A 22,031-nucleotide genomic window follows, 5' to 3' on the forward strand; every position below is an offset into this window, starting at 1 on the left:
GAATAGCACTATTAATACAGTTTTTATTAATACCACTTTCATCGCAAAGGGAGGAGTATTTCAAGGCACTGAACAAGTTAAACTAGGATAGAATGACTTGCAGCCTCAACGGCGCGATATATATATATATATATATATATATATATATATATATATATATATATATATATATATATATATATATATATATATATATATATATATATATATATATATATATATATATATATATATATATATATATATGTGTGGTAGCCATTGATGACCTTATCCATGTCAAAATCCCAAACCCAATCATCATCGCTATGATTTTTCATTTTTGACAGGTTTTGATTTCCGCTGTCCAGGTTGATTTTCATTGACTAGCTGCTCTTCATTTTCATTTTTGATTCCCTCACTTTTTAGCAATGGCCTTTGCTTTAGCTGCCCGTATTGGTGTTGTCACAATTGATGGTCCAGGTTGTCAAATTTTACATCCTATCACATTTGATAGTCCAGATGTTGGTTCTAAATAATCAACGTTTATAGTAACTGCAACTGCAATTTTTGGTTTTTTGGGCCTTCCAACAGACATAATTTTATATTAATAAATGTCGCGTTGGAAATTCGACAATCTTATTTATGCTATGTATGACATCATATAAAAAATACTTATATGATGCCATATATGATATCATAAGAAATGCTTTATATGATGTAATAACATAGTACATGACGTCATTTGCAAAAACCAAAATTAAGGCTCTTAACGATTTTCTCAGACTTCTCACCTATCTAGATCAATTTTTTTATGCGAGAATATCCCAAGATTCCAATTTTCCCGAAAAAATATGGAGCTGTTTTCGAGAAAAAATACATAAACATACATAGGCCTACACAATTATTACTCATATATATATATATATATATATATATATATATATATATATATATATATATATATATATATATATATATATATATATATATATATATATATATATATATATATATATATATATATATTATGAGAATATTTTTCAATGCAACTAAGTATATTAGCTCAAGAAAAGTGAACGGAGAAATATTATTTAACAATTATTTTATGTAAAAAGTGACATGTCCGATAACCTGAAAATCACCACAATTATGTTATGTGTCCAAATGACGCAACTTTATTATAGGCCCTCATAACTTCCTTTTTACTATCCTTTGCTCTTGCATAAACTTCACACAAGAACGGAGAAAAATAAATCTCAAACGGAAATATTTAAAAAAATAAAGAACTTGAAATGTTAACCAAATTTGAAATCTATTATTTGGAGATCCGGTACACATCAACCATTATAGTCAGACATACCCACGGACGCAAACAGGAGGAGGAGGGCCTCAGGACCCAGACCCCTCTTGCCTCATTACAATTTTTCCATATTTCTGAGTGCTTCTTATTCAAATGATCAAATAATTTTTTTATTATAATTATTGTGCTTCCCCTCCTCCTTAAAAGAAATCTTGTCAGGTACATTCCTGACTATACCCATGGAGTATGCTACCTATGAATTCATCAAATATGTTGATATCCTTATGATGATTTATGCATTCTCTGCAACTTTTAGGATTTGAAAACGCGACAATAAAATTTAGGAAACAAATGAATATTTGGGGGGGGGTGAATTGTAAAATATGTGAAGTACTACTGAAGAAATTATAAAGGTAAAATCCCCCTTAATTATTTCTAACCACTGACGGTTTAATAATTAGCCACCATAGCCAAATGTTTGTAGAAAATATTGAAGTTTTTTTTGAAAACATAGAATTTAAATTAAATTAAAAATAATTTAGAAATAGGCAACTAATACCGCTAAGTAGGCATATCAATTAAGTTCACAGCAACACCAGCCAATAGCGGGACATCATGCGGGTTGCTAATAACTATGCGATCAATGCAATAATGTAATACCTATATACAGATTATTGTATTTGCAATTTTATTTAATTTCGTTGAAAAAATCTGGAAACAATCTTCGCTAAATCTGAAAGAAAAGTTTTACCTTGAATTAGTCATAATCAATTTTATTAATTTTTTTAATACTAACTCATGACGTAATACCAGCAATACTAACTTTTCTGAAAATATAATTATGCGTTAACATCTCTAAATCGAGTGTACTGCACGTATATACGGTGGTATATTAGAATAAAAGTTATCCTCTACAGACTAAAGTACGGGTTAACAATATTAAAAAAGTATATACGTCACACCTGAGTAGAAGGAGAGACAGGGAATGTTTTTATTAATTTTATTTTACAATGGCAACAGGAAGTGGGTCACCATGCTAAAAACTTCCTACATTTTTGCTCATGAAAAAAGGGCAGCGATCGACAGTAAAGGGGTTTACTCCTAAGCCACAAACGTCATCCTTGAGGAGAGACGAAGGTCTAACTCAAAGTAGTTTTGTTTACAAAGTGTGGGAACGGGTTGTCTGTGCAAATATTTTTATTTTCTTTGCTTTTTTGTCTACGTAAAAATCTCAGTAATCACGAGTAAATAGTATTATTTAATATATTTATTAATGTAATAAAACACAAGCAAAATAATTATATATTATAAAAACAAAAATATAACTCCTAGAAGAAAAAACATGATAATAAAACAAGATAATAATAAATATTATTTTAGCAAAAAGCTGTACGTAAAAACGCTTTTGAATAAAACTGAATAAAAAGGTTTCCGAATTGTCGTTTCATTTTATTTCATTGGAGTGTTTTTCGTAGTTTTAAATGATGATTCTGATGACAAAATATGATTCAAAATTTAGATTTTTTAACTCTAAAGTTCAAATATTAATTATTTTAAATAAAAATCTAAGTTATGGAGCAGCAACAGACTAAAAACAGCAATGTAATAAGGTAAATTTTCCGATGTTCCTATTTTGTGGAAGCACACAATTCACAGAACTCAATATGTTCCATAATATATATTACATGATTAATGAATCTTTTGGTAAATAATTAGAGAACACAAACATTTATTACAGAAACATATTAACATAATGTAACACCGATATATTATATAAACATTTAAAGTAGACAACTTATTTAAGCTTGATTCAATGGACGGCAGTACGATCCAAAGTGTATGGGTAACTTATAAGAGTGGTAACTTACGTTAGCGTCGACAAAAAAACTATCAACGCCATCTAGCTTTTGGCGACACTTGGCATTTTTTTAAATGTAATAACAAAAGTAATTAATTTAATTAGTGCAAATGGTAAAATTAGGGTAGTAATAAGTGTCTGATCTCAATTACTGGCAGAAAAACGATTTCAAAGCTTTAAAAAATGCCAAGTGTCACCAGACACTAGATAGCGCTGATAATTTGTTTGTAGACACTACCGTTATACTACCGTTATACACTACTCTTATAGGTTACTCATAATCTTTGCTGTACTCATTAACCAATTTAAATTTTCTGAGTTTTTACTGCTTTTTGCGGGGATCCTAGTAATACATAACTTATTATGATAAAAAAAAAATGTAATTTTCATGATCCAAATCTTTTGGTATGTAATTTCAAAAATAAAATCTATAAAAGTCTATTGAAATTCAATACCAAAAAGATGAAACATATGGAAACAGAAGAAAAAGGAGGTAATTCAGGGCCAGTAAAAAATGTTTTGGCAGAAATCTCCTCTCAGCACTCTTCAGTGCCAGAGGAAGAATAAAAAAAGTCGACCGAATTCCATAGGACAATATAAACAGACAAACCTTAAAAATAAAACTAAAATATAAAAAAAGGTGGTTTATGGTGAAAATGAATGGTAAAAAAATCACAACTTTGAAATGACATACTTTTTCCAATATGTCATTTAAGGGCGGCTTTTAGCGGTTATTTTTTTAAATCTCTATTGCCCCACTCAGGGCCGTTCAAAGAAGGGGGGGGGGGGTGACCAGGCCAATTTGTCCCGGGTGCTATGGCTGGGGGGCGTGGATTGTGCTTCTGGGGCTTTTCTATTTATCTTTTGTTTCGAGATGGTCGCCATAATTAATTGTGCCCTGGGCGCCACCAACCCTAGGAATGACCCTGGCCTTACTGAAAACTTGCGCGAGGTATTTAAGGGGGCAATGATGTGGATGTTATCAAACAAAGCGCTATTGGTTGTTATAGACGTGTTGGGAAAAGGTGGAGTCGAAATTCATGTGCCTGTGGCGCAATTTCATGGAACTGTCGGTTGTGGTTTATATTCTAATAACTTCTCTTCTAATTGTTGTTGAGTTCTAGGAAATTGTATTAATACCACTACGCTGAAAGGGGCTAGTTTCATCCTTGCTAAGGCTGAAATAATAGGAATTGTGTTAATGTGTCTAAAAGTGACATTAAGGTTATTTTTTTAATTCTTCCAAGTTTGCCATTCAAATGTTTAATTTAATCAGCAGCAGCCACGAATTAAGTTAATATTACCATCTTACATATATATATATATATATATATATATATATATATATATATATATATATATATATATATATATATATATATATATATATATATATATATATATATATATATATATATATATATATATATATATATATATATATATATATATATATATATTTATAATTAGCACTGAGCACGACTTGCCGAAGATTCTTGCCGAAACATCTGCTGTGTTTCGTTCTTAATTAGCCGAAAATCTACATTAGTTAAGCTAGTTCATTGATAAGATAACTAATCAGTTATATTATTTAGTTAAGTATTTAATTTGTGATAATAAACTAATAATTATGTTTATATTTTTATTAGTTAATCTAAATTAGAGAATCTAATTAGTCGTTGTTTTGTCTTTTTGTTTCTCCATATATTATTTCTGTTCTTAATTTTTCATAAAGATCCTCCAGAACCATTGATGGCGCATAGGGCATAGAATCGACGTTCCAGTTACTGAATCTTTTTTACAGGGACAGGTTTGAGCCCCCCCCCCCGAAAATTTTTTCCGACTTACGAAAAAGTAAAAGAAAATACATAAACAAAGTTTTAGTGCATTTTGTAAAGTTTTTGTACCCCCTTCCCCGAGCAAAAATCCTGGATACAGCCTTGCTGAAATCCTTCAAAATGATGTCGGACTGCAATGAAAACTGGACCATTTTTGACCATAGCCAAAAAACCCAGATGAGAAATTACTGTTTGCCATCTTGAGCAACAAGAAAAATCACTAATTTGCATGGGAAATAGTGATATGTCTCTTTTTTTCGCATTTAGTGGGGCACTGAAACATAGTAGAAAAATGTTTAAGGGCTCATTTGAAAACTAATTTATATACTTAGAGCCTTTTTTTAGTAACAAAATAAAGATAAAGTACTACCTGGGTTGAGAGTTACACTTTGAGACTGATTGCGATACGATGATGACGTCATAATTGACCTCTTTGACGTGACTGAAAAATAAGAGTAAGGTTTAAATAGCGTTATACTATAAGTAGATTAATACAAATCAAATCTACCTAATGCTGGCTAAGCAAAATAAACGAATCGCCACTTGTAAAAGTAACAATATTAATAATAATTCTTAAGTATAAGTGAATACACACATAAATAGTCAAAGCAAATGTTATTATAATTAGTAACAAATACTAATATTAAGTGCAGGAGAATAGAATATTACAGTTATGATGCTATTAAATGGTGCTTATGGTTATGGTTTTTATGACTATTTTATTGGACTATTAAATGTCTTTTGGTTATTTCCTTAAATTTCCGATTTTTTAGATTGTTCAAACGTAGCCTAATTACTGAAAATTACGTGGAACTGAAAATTTTAATAGAATTCCAGGAAAAATTTTGGAGATTGAAACTGGATTCATGGGTTACAGTTTGTTTCTTAAGAATTATAGTTTGGGTTCTCAGAGATGAAAAGCTATACTTACAGCAGACAATTATCTTAGGAGCCACAGAAGCTTTCTAATTTGACATTTTTTATGCCATTATAAGAATTTATTATTATATATGTTGGCTAAATTTCAAATTTGATAAAAGTAATTAAGTAATCGGATGAACGACGCCACTTGGCAACTAAGGTCCCTGCGTCGGCCCTGTACTGTGTTGCTACAGCATTGTTTGATCTTCTGGTCCTGTGTTACCAAGCTAAGGTCAAACCCACTGCGCCCCCCAGGACACAAATTCCATAAATTTAGTCAAATAAAAGTATTTGAAAGTATGTAAAATATAGAGATTATAAAAATGGTGCTTTTTGGCCATTGATCTAAGGTCAAACGAAAAGCATGTCGTCCCCGAATGGCTGGAAAAATGGTATATATATATATATATGTATATATATATATATATATATATATATATATATATATATATATATATATATATATATATATATATATATATATATATATATATATATATATATATATATATATATATATATATATATATATATATATATATATATATATAATGGGCACTTGCAAGATATAGCCCCGACCACTTAAGTTGTTCATCCATTGACGCAGTGTAGAACCAGCTTTTTTGTTGGTTTCTTTCAGCTTAGCGTGAAACAAGATAAAGAGAAATTTTCGACGTAACACCTTTGATTAGATGTTGTTTTTTTTACCACACTGCCGTTCTACAACGAACAAATAAACTTTAATATGGGGATAAATCCATTTATTTAGACAGTGAAAAGACAGGTACAAAAGTCCAGATATTTCGATCACATATGCAGCCACCGTCTTCAGTAGAAATATTAAAATCGAAATACAGTGAAATATAGAGATTATAAAAATGGTGCTTTTTGGCCATTGATCTAAGGCCAAACGAAAAGCATGTCGTCCTCGAGTGGCTGGGAAGTGGTGATAGGAAAGAATTTCAAGGCAATTTGAACTTTTGGGAGAAGGTAAAGATTGATGATCTAAATAAATTTCATTGTTGACAAAAGTGATATTTAAATATATTCATATAAATTTCATTAAAAAAGAAGTAGTTGCGTCGAAAATATGTCGTATATATGGGGAAATGAGACCAACCCAGTAAACTATAAACTCAACATTTGGTTTGCAATTAGAAGACACGAAAGGCTTTGTCACCTTAATTGGAAATTTGTTTTACATTTGGGCAAGATTAAAGAAGGAAATTTACATCAAGACTTTGAATGAACTTTGTCAATCAACTCTCTCTGAAAATAATCTATTGAATAATCCGGAAGTTCATTATTTTGTGAATGACCCGAAAAGTTATTTATTTTTTTGTGTATAAATATGCTAGTTTTAATGTTATTATTTTAGTATTTCTACTGAAGACGGTCGCTGTATATGTGATCGAAATATCTGGACTTTTGTACCTGTTTTTTTCACTGTCTAAATAAATGGATTTATCCCCGTTTGAAAGTTAATTTTTTCAACAAAGAGAAATGACAGAATAGATGGGAAATATATAATTTGGGCTATATATTTGCACATTAGGGGGAGGGGTGGGGTGAGGTATTTGGACAGTGTGAAGTTGGAGAACAATTCTTACTTCATAATATGCAGAATAATTGTACCTAACACATTAGGCATGCAGACCCGCTAAACTTTACCCCTCCTCCCTCCCTAATGTGCAAAAATTTAGCCCAAATTTGTTTCTAAAGTATTATATTTTTATCATACTTAGGTATATTTCATTAGGATTGAGTGTCAGAGAAGCAGGTTCTACTTCGATGAAGAATATTAGGTCGGGGCTTTATCATACAAGTACCATATAATGAACTAACCTTCATTTTGTTGAATCATAGTCGCGTTTGTAGAGTGACTCGCCGTGACAGACTTTTGAAAACCAGTAACTGTACCTAAATAAAAAGAATTATTTGCCATAAGATTACTATTTTCTTTATTTATCATTCTATTAAAGTAATGGATAGATTACAAAAGAACAAAAAAAGGAGCACTGAATGGTAAACCAAGAACAAAATGCAAAATAAAACAAGAAAGTAATATTGAACTAGAAAAAATTAAACAGAGCAGGAAAAAGGATATAGTTAGGGGACAAAAATGTTTACAGTTGTTCATACATTTATATTTGACTTTATTTTACATTTTGTGTCCAAGGTATTTTAGTATAGTAACTAATTACTTTATATATAAATTACTTTGCTTTTCTTTCAGTTTGATTATAAATATAGTTAGCAGCATTACTAATAAGCTCTGTAAAGATTAAATAAAGTATTCCACTAACAAATTAGTTGAAAGTTTTATAGGAGGGAAAAGGCATATCCTTTGCTTACTTGAGAGCTAAAAAGTAATGTGCAGACATTAAAAAATAAGAACTTTAAGATTATGTGGGTAATTAATCATTGACGCCAATTTAAAAAATCAGGCTAAACTGAATTCTGGCTAAACTGAATCCTGAAATCTTGAAAGGGTGGTTTTCATATAAACAGCCTAAAATGGAATGAAAAATAATTATTTTCAGTATGTGAAAATATCATTATACTTCATTTCTTTTATTATAGCCCTTTCTGATGAATCAATCATTCATTGAACTTATTTTATCCACAGTCAAAAGGTACTGCATTCATATCCGCAAGGCAGTCTCGTCTAAGATATATACCCTATGGTTACTAAAATCGACAAAAAAAAATCAGAAGGCAAAACTGTTTGACAATCTAAGAAACAGCTATCAATTTAACATTTATCCGCAGTATAAGGAAATGTGACCCCCCCCCCCACAACACCAAACAAAAATAGAGAGAGCATATTCTTTATTACGTTGCTCTTTCATATCTTGTTCTTGTTTTCAACTCAGTAAAGGCTAAACTATAGTTTCAAAAAAGAGAAACACTATAAATAAAATGATGGACAATAGAGCACAAAAGAGTTAAAATACAAAAGAAATTTCTTGCAACAAGAACGAAACAACATGTCAACAGAATTCAGCGAGAGATCAAGAAGTTTTAACCTACCTAAAATTTACCACCTAAAATTACCAATACCACCTAAAATTTAAGTTAAAAAAAAATAACAGCGATAGGGGGAGAGGGGGGGGGGAGGGTCTTTTGCGAGAGGTTCTGAACATCACGAATTAAGTTAGACACATTAGAAGTGCAAGTTTACATTGCTATCCTGTTATAACAAACGCGTTTTTTTCATATGATTGATTCGTTTGTTCTAGCTTGGGCAAAAATTTTTTGGCTATTTGCACAAACACAAAGTTTGTGCTTAATTAAAAAATTAGGACTGTAGTATAATTTTTCGACAGTTTCAATATATAGACAATTCAATAAATAACTGACAATTGACTTTGACAAAGAACTAAAGATTAGTTATTTCAGCAAAACTTAAATTTTAAATTTTTGTTATTTTTTGTTCTTTAATGCACCAAGGGGAGCCTAATAAAATATTGTTTGGCCCCCCCGGCCCCACCTCGAGTCTATTCATAACTCAAAACTATCATTTTACACACTTTGTGCTTTAGTTATTTTAAAATTGTGAAGTTTTTAGAGCAGTACTGCATCCCGGTCTGTGTTGCCACGTTGAACCATGAAAATTTAAATGCAACTCTAGTTAGTTGAATTTCAACGCTTTTGTCCATAAAAATTGAAACATTAACAATCTATTGATTCTCAGAAACAACTACACTTTCAAAGGATCTCTATACCTTATTAAACCCTTTGGTGTTATATGCTTTTGGCCTATTTTCGCTGATTTTTATCCACGTTTCTTTTATTAATTTTGCTGCATTATGCATGAAAGTCGTGTTCATTAAACTTGAGTTCCCAATTTTTTGATGGGGAAGTTGTTTTTTCCTGTGACCCTTAAATTTTCATCCAGGAGACGATTATAGCAGTGACTGGATTTATAAAAGAGGGTTTAAAAAGATGTAAACAATGGGTTTAAGGTTTTTGTTTGTTGTTAGTAGTTATACCATTTATTTAAGTGTATGCTGGCTGTTGTCTTATTTAATCATTGTAATGTTTGTGTATGGCCTAGCGGCTGAACAAATTATCTATCTATTCATCTATTACATGTACGAGTTCCTGCTTAACCAATTCGAATAATAAAATTTAATTTTCACCGTCCTTGGTATTTATAATCGACACAAATTTCTATTTCTTCATAAAATCTAAGATATAAATTTCAAAAGCTTTTAAAGTATTCGAAAAAGCCTTAATTATTAACGACTATAGTGCCAACAGCGTGAATAATCATGCACATTATTCACCAAACTTGTTGAATAAAGAAATGTTTACACCAAAGTATAAACACATACTGACCAAGTACTGACAAAACTCTCCAAAAGTGACCCCGCGTACCTCAGCGCCTCTAGAGGGTAAATGTTGTACTATTAATCGCTCCGAGCCAATAAATTAAATTTAATATACCTTTTACGGAACAGGTATAATCACCTACGGAACTTGTGATTTACTCGCCAGGTTCGCATAGGTATGGAATCGTCTCCGGAGACGCGGACAAAGGGTCACTTTTTTTGTGTGGAGAGGATAGGTTTTGTCAGTACTTGTTGTATGTGTTTATACTTTGGTTTACACGGAGGTTATAATTACCACATTAAGCCTTTTTGTATTTACTTTTCAGCCATAATTTTTATACATAACCAATCAGAGTCAAGAATAAACGCTTTTGTTTCATCAGAAATTTTTGGGTTTAGCATACACTATTTATATCTTACTTAAAATGATAAAGTAAAATACGTTTTATAAAATATTTGTGGAAATCTCTTTTTTTTTCCAAAAGATATGTTTGAGTATTTTATCCCTATCTTTCTCTGGCACTCTAGTTTGCGAGTTCCTTATAGATCCCATGCTGATCAAAATTTACTGAAATACCAAGTAGTTGGTCATATTTTATTTCTTTTGATTAGGCAGAGTTGTCCCACAAGACCGTTAGCTACTCACAATTTCACCAGTAACGAAAAAAACGTACTGCCTGTGCTAACGCCAGGCTTTGTGCACAAACGTCATAGTAAATTTATAATCAAGTAAGAAAAAAAAAAAAAAAACGAAAGGTAAATTCAACCTGAAAGGGGTCCCATGTTTGAAGTTCCAATACAGTAAAAATGAATCTTAATCCAGAAATTTTTTGAGACACGTTTTTGTTTTTATAAACTATTTCTCTTTCTATTTCTTATTCTCTCGATTTCTCTATTCTATTTCTCTCTCTACCTATATTTCTCTATTTCTTCCCCTCTGTTTTCCTGTGGTTAGGTACCAAAAGAAAATACACTTAGCCCCTTTGTGCTATTGTACAAAATATTAACGAAATAAGATAGATTAAGCTATCCATTTATACTATGATCCTTATAATCAACTAGAAAAATATATACAGACGAGTAATAGACGTAAGAACGTATGTACTTAAGGAAGTCCATGGGGAAGGACAAGAAGTAGCTTCCCCTTGAAAATCAAAATAAAATCATCCGCAAAATGTAAGAGGAAGAAATACAACCCTCTTTTTGAGAAAAGATGTTTCACACCTCCTCCTCCCAAAAAATTAAATACTTGAATCTAATGACAAAATTCAAGTGGACATCATTTAATACACTTTACAGATATGCCTGAATATTGCTTGGCGTCACAAAATCTTTTAATAAACAAATTCAATTCTCAAGTAGTTTGAGGTTTCAAACTATAATTAATTTTATTATTTCGTTGAATAATTACTGATAAATTCAACATTAGAATTGTAATTACTCTATGAAATGTAAAATAATCTAAAATTAAGTAGGAACGTTTCTACGTCTTATACCCAAGAGTGCATGCAAAATGTTAGGTACCGTTGTTTGTTAGTTTGGCCTCTTTTGGGAAATTGTCAGCAAGCCAGGATTTGACTAGGTCCTTTTCTGAAATTCAACAAGCATTCAGATTAGTACAGTCAAACGACACACTATCATACAACTCAAACTAAGAAGAGAAAACGTTTTTTTGTGAAATACAAGGTATTGTTGCAACGCGCAAAATTTTGCAACGCATAAATTTTTTATTTAGTGGATTTGTTTGATTATTCCTCCGCCATACCATGCCGTGGCATTTGGAGAGGAAGTGGTTGTGTTAAGTTTTTGTTAATAATTGATCCTAAATAATAAAATAAACAATAAAAAATAGATAAGAAAACGCTGTATACTTTAGATTAGAACACTCACTTCAGTATTTTGATTCACATGCAAAAGCTTTTTTTGTCTTAGTTTTATTTCTGTATATGTGATCAAAACTAGGAATAAAACAAATTCTGGCAACGCTGTCGATTTTAGATTAGAACACTGAAATATACTTAAGAATTTTGATTTACTGTATTCACAAACGAACCTGATTTCTGTCCTCTTTTTAGTATTATTATTATCCAGTCAAACACTCTAGTAGAAATAAAATTGCACATGAATCTATTCCTAAGCTTGCATTTAAATACTATTATCGTCGCCAGGGCAATCACAAGCCACGTACACCTATTTTTTTCTGGGTGAGGGGGGGTCGTCAAAACCCAGAAAATTGATAAATTAAATACGGAGGGGAGGGCAAAGAGCCATTACCCCTCCGACGTAAGTGTCTTTGTACCATTGAGTTGAGTAGTGATTTCTATCTTTATAAAGACACTATACCATAATAATTATAAATGAAATATTTTTAAGCAAACATTTTACATGAGTAGGAGTAATCCATATAGTTAGAGTTTCTCGAAGTCAGGAAAAAAAAAATTCTACGGAGACAATAATTAAAATAATGTATATGTATATATATATATATATATATATATATATATATATATATATATATATATATATATATATATATATATATATATATATATATATATATATCACACACACACACACACACACATCATCATCATCACACTATATATATATATATATATATATATATATATGTATATATGTATATATATATATATATATATATATATATATATATATATATATATATATATATATATACATATATGTGTATATATATACATATATACACACACACATCACACATATATATATATATATATATATATATATATATATATATATATATATATATATATATATATATATATACACACACACACACACACACACACACTATATATATATATATATATATATATATATATATATATATATATATATATATATATATATATATATATATATATATATATATATATATATATATATATATATATATACAGTAAAAAAGCAGGAATTCTAGAATCCTGGAACAAAAAAAAAACACTTATTTATACCACCGTATCCTTATTAGCCAAAACTAAACAAATATTTAATAAATACCTACAAAAAAAAATCATACTCCTACAACCACATTAAAAGATCCATAATATCAAATACAGCCCCAAAGCCATGGGCACCCATATGGGAGGGCAGATTTTATTTTTGTTTTGAGATTTCTATTATACACCATTGGAAGTTCCGGTTAGACCAGGTAAGCACCCCCCTAAAATTCAGCATATGGGCGCCCATGCCCAAAGCTATTCTTACCTCAACCAAAAAATACCACTGTCGCCACCTCGATATGAACTTAAGTTGATTGGCTGGTTTTTAAATGTACAAACCTTTTAGTTTTTCTACGTTAGTTAATTAAAATTTTCGAGCAAATATCCAACTCTTATCAAAGTTTCCCATTCTCTTTGTTTCCAAGCAGAAAAAATTGATACAGTTCGATAAGGCCCATGCGTGAGGGTACACCTTCAGGCGAGTGCCCCCCCCCTCCGTACAATCAAGATAAACCGGCACTTTTTCACGTTTATAATTTTATCTATAGAAATATAGAATAACGTAAGAATAACGTATACAAATAATATACGGAATGAGATAATTCTATATAGTTTTCCTTCTATATATTCTGAATATTTCTGAATATTTCTTCTATATATTCTTAATTCTGAATATTTTTCATTAAATTCGGATGGTTTTCGCCCCCCCTCCCTCGGAAATTGATTCCAGTGTGCGTGTCTGGCTCAAACGTAATGAAGTGAAAGGACAAGATTCTAAGTTTTAACGTTTTATTTTGGTTTTCAAATTTGAAAGCTTGTATATGAAGGAATGACATTCTCTTGACAGAAGAAAACAAATTTTAAAGCTAAACTTTCTTTGTAAATATTATAGATATATCTTGGCAACCAGAAAATTCTGAGATACACCATTTTGATTAATGATTCTTTTTAAATAAAAGACAGACTGTCATCATTTTAGTGAGATTTGAGGTCTGAAGCATAACAAAGCTTCGGAACTTTTTCGCAAAAATAATGTGTTCTTATAGGATTTAATAATAAAAAATTTTAAAATCGCGAAAGACTGAATCTTTGCTACTAGAGCAGTGACGATTCTGAACTCTCTGGCACCCAGGGCTAAATCTTGATTAGCTTCCCCCCTGTCTCCCACATAATTTTTACGCTAAATCTTAAGAAAATGTTCACTTATTAACAGAATTATTTTCAATTTATTAATTAATTAATAAGTTATTTTTAATTATTTTAATGATTATTATTTACTTATTTTTTAACTTATTTGATTAATTAATTAACAATTTAGTAATCATTTTCATTTATTAACTGCGCCCTCTACTTTATTTAACAAAAATAATATTTCAAAAATTATAAAGTCTTTTTTAACGGTTAGATTCTTTATTTGAAATTTTGTGCCCCTAAAATTTCTGCACCCGGGGCAAGTACCCCCTCTGCCCCCCCCCCAAAAAAATCGCCTCTTTACTAGAATGTAACCAGATATTTTAAGGAAAGGTTCAATCCATTCAATGACTGATTAAATATACTAGCAAATAGATATTACGTAAAAACAGTTACGAAAAATGTTTTTTTTTTCAAATCCAGAACCTGCACGTACATAAGGCAGGGAGAGGGTATAGGGCCCGGGCTTCGAAAATCCTAAACTTTTCCGAACATCCCAGCACTTTTTATTCGAATTATCAATTTTTATTATTGCCCTTCCCCCGGAATAAATTCTTATGTACGTTCCTGACAAGAGCTAGTCCTCTGTATATGGCTTACATAGTAATTAAATTCAAAGTTATTCCTAAGCTGCAATTATTACTCCCCAATTATACAACCTGAATTTTACCCTTCAATAGCAGACATCAGGACATGGGCATAGCGTTAAGTCCCTTCCACGACCATAAGAATAGAAAAGCTAATTGAAAAAAAAGCTAAAAAAAAAAAAAAAAATCAAAAAAATTTTGATTTGAAGAAACATTCTTTGAGCAGAACAGACATGGTAATGAAATCAAGCAGAGTGATTTGGATAGATTCGTATATTAGGTCGCAAATCTTTCTTTTAAAAATAAAGTATTTTTTAGAAATGACAGTGTATATTAGTGAGGTGTTGAGCATGATTACTTTTTCTATTGAGAAAGTAAAATCTCGATTTAACATTCAAAAAAGAATCGGCCTGACTATTTGTTATTTATATATTTTAATATTGTAGTTATAAAGGTGTTTCCAGGCGGAGGTCTTTGAATCAGAAAAGTATATTATTTTTTTGCAAGTTAATCATCGCATGTTTTTGCAACTGACTTAAATACGGGTATTGTATTCTCGCTAAAAAATTAATTCCGTCACAACCTGGTTAATACTTTAATAATATTCATGCTCCTTAAAGGTATTATTGTTGACATTTGATAATTAAAAAATTGTCAACGTCCAAGTAATTCCATATTAGGATATAAATATTTAAGAATGACGAATAAAAATTAGCTTTTTTTATACACAAACCAATAAGCTGACACTAAAGCAAATACAAGCGTTAATGCCAATATCAAGAAGCATGCGCTGACAAGGACTAATCGAGGTTCAACTAAATCTACGGGGTCAATAGGTATCATTCAAGATACTTACGGCCGTGCATGGGGCCGTTAATTTCCCTCTTGACCAGATCATCAAAAACAGCATCAATGTCGCTCGCAATGTCGCTCATGTCAAAATCACTTGCCTCATTCTGCTTCTTCTTCACTGACGAGATCAAACTAGGTTTCTTGACATCTTTTCTGGCAGTGACCTGGCTTGCTGGTTTTGTCAATTTGCTGGAACTATCTAGTAGATTAGGTGAGTCAAAAAAGAATTTCAAAATTTCTTCTTGCTTCTTTTCAGCAGAAACTGGAGACATTCGGGCTTCAAATTGCTTAGGAAGAGACTTAATCCCACCGATGGAATTTCTCGGAGAAACTTTCCCTGTCGAAAGAACAGAACCATCTCCAGCATATAGACTTTGCGGCCTTCGAGGTGACGGACTTCTGTTATCTTGCTGCTTGAACAAACCTCCGTCAATAGCACTCGATAAAGCAGCAACACGTGAACCGGAGTTACTTCGCGGAACCTGAAGATTCTGAGGGCTTTTCGATTTCTGCTCAAATACAGTTCTTGGCAGAGGCTTTGGTTCATCAGACCTTTTACGTGGAGGTGGGACAGGTTTTTGAAACGTTGCAACTTTTGAAACTACTTGAAAATTCTCCGCCTTTTGAATTCGGACATCATTAATTATTTCAGTTTCTTTCTTTTTTAGGTTTGTCGAAGAATGCTCGCGAGTGAAACCAATCCCGGGTCTGAGTCCAACTAATGTGTCGGAACCTAAATATTCAGGCACTTCGACTCTTGGCACTTGTGAAGACGGGTAAGAATACGAAAGGATTTGAGGTGAATTACAGCTGTCAGGTATCTTTTTTTCAGGTGGGTTTATCGGTGGTAGTTTTAGATTTCTTTTAACAATGGTGAAGTCAACATCAACTTTATTTTGAGAGGTAATAATAGATGGTAGATTTGTTGGAGGCTTGATTTGCGTCAACTCAGGCAAATATTTACTTTGTGGTTTCTCAAAACCTTGAGACAAGGTAGGTGGTTTGGGAGGCAGTGGTAATACATTCCGAGGAATTCTTTTGTTCTCTTCGTCTCTAGAAATTTGAGCAGAAAATGTAGTTGTAGGTATCATCGGACTAGACGTAACCCGTTTGGGTGGGTAATAGTTACCTACTTCAGAAGCGAAGGAACTTTGGCTCCCACTTTTTGAAATTACAAAGTTGCTCATTGAGCTTGTTTTACTGACAGCCTCACGCTCGTCATTATATTTGTGCACAATATTTGTGAGTGACCTTAAGCCAGTGGAAGAAAATGATGAAGTCTGAGGGTACCGAGGCTTTGGAATGCCGGAAATATCATCGTCACTTGAATCTTCAGATGATGCATCAAATTGATCTTCCCGGTCAATTTGATATTGAGTTCGAGTAACTCCATTACTCTCACTGATGCGTAAAGACTGGGGTCTCTTCCTCATCCTTTGTGGGCTCTGCCTCACAGATTGTTGACCATTCTTTTCCTGACTATTCTTCTGTTCAGTAGTTCGAGCAGCAGAACTCTGCGCAGCTTTTGTCAATGATTTCAAAATTTCATTATTTGCGTTATTTCTGCGCGGGACTTCAGGGTTTGATACAGCCGGGCTTTGTAAAGTACTTCTAAATGGCTTAGGAGCTGCCTGTATACCTCCGGTATTAAAGTTTCTCTTCAGTGAGCTGTCACTGCTCGACTTTGAAAGACAGGATATTGGCCGTGATTTACTCATCTGGCTCATTTTCGCAATTCGGCCACTATTTTCTACCTGATCACGAGCCACTGCTTCTCTAACATGTTGCTCAGACATAATGAGGCCTTGAATAAGTATGGAATTAGTCTCGAGATCTTTAACCAGCTCTAAAACCTCTTCGCTCTTCTGATTTATTTGAAATGCCTCTTTTTGACATATTTTATTACAGGTACTTACCTCAGTATTTTTCAAATCTAAGGTTTTCTTACCCAAATCATTTTGGAAGTTCTCGTTTTTCATCAAATTTGAAAGCTTTTCTTCATAAAATTGTTCACTAGCAGTCTTTTTAGAAGAAACAAATGAATTTTTCGTCTTGAGCACCACCTCGTCATTTTGCTGAACAAGAGAAGGCCCTGAACTATTTTTTGTTAAAAATTTTGGAAAAAATGAAGATTTGTCTGTTCTTTTACTAGGTACCTCATGAGATGCACTGTTTTTCAGTGCGCCGTACACCGTCCGCGCACCCTCTTGAGATGTAGCATCCACTCTTCCAATATCCTTCACCCACGGGGGAGTTATCACAGGTGGGGTATTTGGATGAAATAATTGTGGCATATCTACTTTTTTCTCACGACAAAAAAAAATTCCGGACAACTGTGATTCATCCAACAATTTGCACTTTGACGTAACTACTGGAATATTTTTAGGTTCCAGAGAGACTGTCTTGGAACTTCCAACGTTCACAAAAGACTTGGCAATGCACTCTTTTTCGTTAGACATAGGAAATGTTTGTTTTGATTTTTCTGGGATTTTTATAGGAGCCGACAGAGAAATTAATTCTGAATTTTCCGATTCTACGCTTTGGTTTGTAATCAATTTTACAGGAGTCGATGCAGAAACTGGTTCAAAATTGTTCTTCTCTACATTTTGCTTTGTTTCTAAGTCCTTTTTACTCTCTGTTAAGTTTGGGGTAACTTCATTAAATTCCTTTATCCCGTCACGATTTATCTGCGAGTTAATAGCTGTATTTACTTGAAGTTCTGTTGTATTTTTAAGTTGATCAGCTTGTAATGAGCTATTCCTGTCCTCAACAGGTTTTACAATATTTAAAGTAGAATTGAAATTGTCATTGGAAATTTCTGAAGGGTCTAAAGTCTCTAACTTATTGTTCTCAGCATCAAATAAAACGTTTGTTTTTTCTTTTTTTCCACACGAACTACTAAAATCCTTGCCTTTTTCAAGACTTAATATAGAATTTACCTCGTTTCTGCTCACCCCATTCACAGAATAGACAGAATACCGATTTCCTGAATTTCGATCCCTACATACTTGTCGCTTGTGTTCATCCACTCCCAAATTCGAAACTGGCGTACTCGGAGTAGATGAATGTCTGGGAGGACATAATTGATGGGGTGCTTTGCTATCTTTTTGGTCCATAAAGAGACTGTCTATCTTCGGCTCAGCACGTGATCTATTTATAGGTGGTTCGGGACTAACTGGCGGAGACGCTTTTGATTCGAAAGCTGTTTTAATACTGGAAAAACGCGATCCCCAAATACCACCAACGCCACGACCACCTGCTCTCGTGAACGTAGGGGGCGTGACAGTTGTTGTGGTTGTATTTTTACAGATAAATGCGAGAAATTTTCGGTCATTCTCCGTTTGTGGAATAAAAGCTGGCGTTTCGATACGTTGAGGTGATATATTTTCTGAATGAAATGCTTTAGGAATATTAATTGTATTTGCTCTTCTCGCATGTTGTTTCATTGAATCTCTTCGTTTAAATCTGTGTTCATTCCTAGAAGGTCTCTCTTTTGGGGTTACTTCCTCTGGTTTAATTTTAGATTCCTCTGATTCGTTGGCAAGATTTGTTGGCACCTGATTCCACGGCATTTGTCTTCGGATATACTGAGCAACAGACAAATCCAAATTTTCATGGACAGGTGGCTGTTCCTCTAGCAATTTTTTTTCTTTCGGCATGGGTTTGTTTAATTCTTCAACAGTGTTGTCAAATAAAAATGGCTTTCGACTAACAGAACTACCTGATTTACTACGTTGTATAAGAAAGTTTTTAGTATTGTTTTCTATTTGGCAAACTTCTTCGGGACTTGAAATAATAATATGTTTTTTATCGTTTTGTTGGGTCACAAGTGGCACTTTTTCTTGGGAATCGCAAGTGGTTCTGGAAAAAGAATCATGAACTTCTGATATGACAGTGGTGATCGATGCTTTTTTTATTAAATTATTAGGGGGATTTTCAGGCTTTCTTTTGACTTCATTGTCATTTTCTGCGAAAAATAAAGAAGATTCTCTTTGAAGTTTATAATCACCCAAAGAGTCGTTCGAGGATTGTCGTGTAGGTACTTTTGTACACGGATCTAAATAATGGCTATCAACCGAATTATCCCAACTGATGTAGGTCATACTATGATTAGATCCCGCTTGATCTATGCTTGTTTGACTCGATTTCCCTCTCACCATTTTTGGTTCCTCAATTGATGACTGCTTACTGATATTGGTGCTACTATCTTCCTCAGAATGCGACAAACTCTTTCTATATTCTCTGGATAGCTGTTTCTTAATAGCAGCTTTATGAACAGCTAAAGTTATGCTTTCTGATTCGGTGTAAAGTACTTTACTAGGATCTTTTAAATTTACTTCAAATGCTTCTTGCCGTTCCATTGGGGCGCGTATAGTCAGCTGACCTGTAACTGCATATTTTTCTTCATCTGTGTCAGTACTTGTGACTGAACTTACTGATTGTACTTGAGAAATTGCAGGCTCTTTATCTAAATTTAACGTGGCAGGTCTTTGAGGTTTTGTTACTTCTTGAAATATTGCAATTCGCTCAGGTCTCTGTTCAAGTCTGAGATCGTTATCTCGTACATTCAGCAACAGCGTTGCGACTTCTACTGTTTCATCTTCTTCTTCTTCAGCATCAATTAATTCAATAGAGCAATCACGTGACCCTTGTTTTGCTACTTTAGTATCTGTATTCATCTCTTCTTCTTTAAGACGAGAATCGGATTTAGTTTTAGATAAAAAACTTTGAATATCTCCATAAGATTTACTAGATTTTTGGAGTCCATAAAAAGTAAATCCATCTTCGCTGTCTTCAGAATCGGCAGATTTGGTAGGAGCATAAGGTCTCGGCGACGGTGTGTATATATCTCCAATGCTCTTTTGCTTGGTCAACAACGGGCGTGGTTGTCTAGTTTGTTCAATACGTGCTTGCGCTTCTAATAATCCGACACAACCCAATTCAAAGTCAAACGATGGTCTTATTTGACCTGATTGTTTTTCGGCACTTTCTTTCACTTTATTACGGGCAGCTGTACGAATAGATTGTCTTAAATCAAGAACATTGCAAGGGCTAATATTAACAGTATGAGAGCGTTCGGTTTTCTTTTTTGCAAGACGGATCTTCCACGGAACTGACTTTGGCTTTTCAATATCAGGAGGTACATTCGCCTGATTGTTTTCCTTATCACTATCAGAGCTTTTAAGAGACGTTTCTTTTGCTTTTGACTCATCTACTGGCTTAAGATCAGGATAATGAAAGAACCGTCCTTTTAACCCTGGATTTTCGACTAGGACTCTGGATGATCCAGCAGAACTATCACGGACAACTGAGTTCAACGTAGACTGAAGTCTGCTGATTAATGATACAACTTCAAGTTCTTTTGCTGAGTGTCTATCTCTGCCTTCTAATTTATCTTTCAATTTTGATAATGCACTCTGTACCTGGGAAACAACATTATCCTCCTGTCCTGGCATGTCTAAAGACTCATTGATACCATCCATAAACATTTGTAGAGTTTCCTTTTTACGATCATCACCAGACTCAGTACCCGAATCAAACATATTTTCTTTCACAGATGAAGCTTCCACTACCCGACAAGCACCATGGCTAAGCGAAGTACATAATTGGCTGATAAGCAGTGGTAAGAATGACTCACCATCCGGTGTAGCTAATTCCTGATTGGTTGATACAAACGCCGAACGCTGGGTGACGTTCACTACAGGGGTGGTGTTCAATTCAATGCCTAAGGAATGAAATAAGGTTTGTACAAACATCTCAAGCCACAGCAGATCTTAGCCGGGTTGGACATAAAACTCAGATTTCAAATAAACAGTTACAACACCGTGGTCTATACGAACAAATTTGTACACCGGTCATTTTACCAATTGATAACCAAGAACCAAATGGTGTCAAACGCGGGGGTTTTCTACAATTTCTATTTCGCTTAAAGCTTATTTCGCTTTCGTTTAGTTTCGCTTAAAGTACCAAGGATATTCACAATGGAATCTGAATCTTTGATTTGGTTCAATGAGAAGCATGCAGATTCATTTATGTCAACAACAGCAACAAAAAAAGCAAATTCAATTTTTGTTGAAAAAGACCTCTTTTTTTACATTCTTCATACTGGTTTTGAAAACTATTTTTAAAAAGAAGCTCATCAAAAATTTAGGCTTTTATAATGGGGAAAATCTACGAAAACCTA

The 22,031-nt window shown here is 32.9% G+C and overlaps 2 protein-coding genes across 7 annotated transcripts in view; both read right to left on the minus strand.

Annotated features, from left to right (window-relative positions):
• Positions 1–22,031, minus strand: part of LOC148954345 (uncharacterized) — a 361,915-nt gene that overhangs the window by 21,793 nt on the left and 318,091 nt on the right. For 4 of the 6 annotated variants that reach the window (XM_089086288.1, XM_089086285.1, XM_089086286.1 and 1 more), the window contains 3 exons: positions 21,486–21,572; positions 7,742–7,816; positions 5,346–5,417 (listed from right to left, as the gene is read on the minus strand). In XM_089086288.1, the coding sequence (XP_088942414.1) occupies positions 5,346–5,417; positions 7,742–7,816; positions 21,486–21,572 (234 nt within the window). Of the gene's footprint in view, positions 1–1,939; positions 2,013–5,345; positions 5,418–7,741; positions 7,817–21,485; positions 21,573–22,031 lie in introns of all 6 variants that reach the window. The other 2 variants (XR_016141509.1, XM_089086287.1) reach the window with 2 other exon arrangements.
• LOC148954346 (uncharacterized) lies at positions 11,750–21,475 on the minus strand. The gene is made up of 2 exons (XM_089087245.1): positions 15,852–21,475; positions 11,750–11,823 (listed from the first exon to the last, which is right to left on the minus strand). The coding sequence occupies exons 1-2, from the start codon at positions 21,388–21,390 to the stop codon at positions 11,750–11,752; spliced, it is 5,613 nt and encodes a 1,870-aa protein (XP_088943371.1). The 5' UTR covers positions 21,391–21,475.

This window comes from Artemia sp. Qi Xiang Cuo, chromosome 3 (genome assembly GCF_049724085.1).
Source record: "Artemia sp. Qi Xiang Cuo chromosome 3, ASM4972408v1, whole genome shotgun sequence".
NCBI lineage: Eukaryota > Metazoa > Arthropoda > Branchiopoda > Anostraca > Artemiidae > Artemia > Artemia sp. Qi Xiang Cuo.

Excerpts from the sequence above, each read along its gene's own strand:
- LOC148954346 (XM_089087245.1), bottom strand. The coding sequence starts at position 21,390 with ATGTTTGATTCGGGTACTGAGTCTGGTGATGATCGTAAAAAGGAAACT. Across the intron at positions 11,824-15,851 it reads TAACGGCCCCATGCACGGCC|AAAAGGACCTAGTCAAATCC; the intron begins GTAAGTATCTTG and ends GTTGAATTTCAG.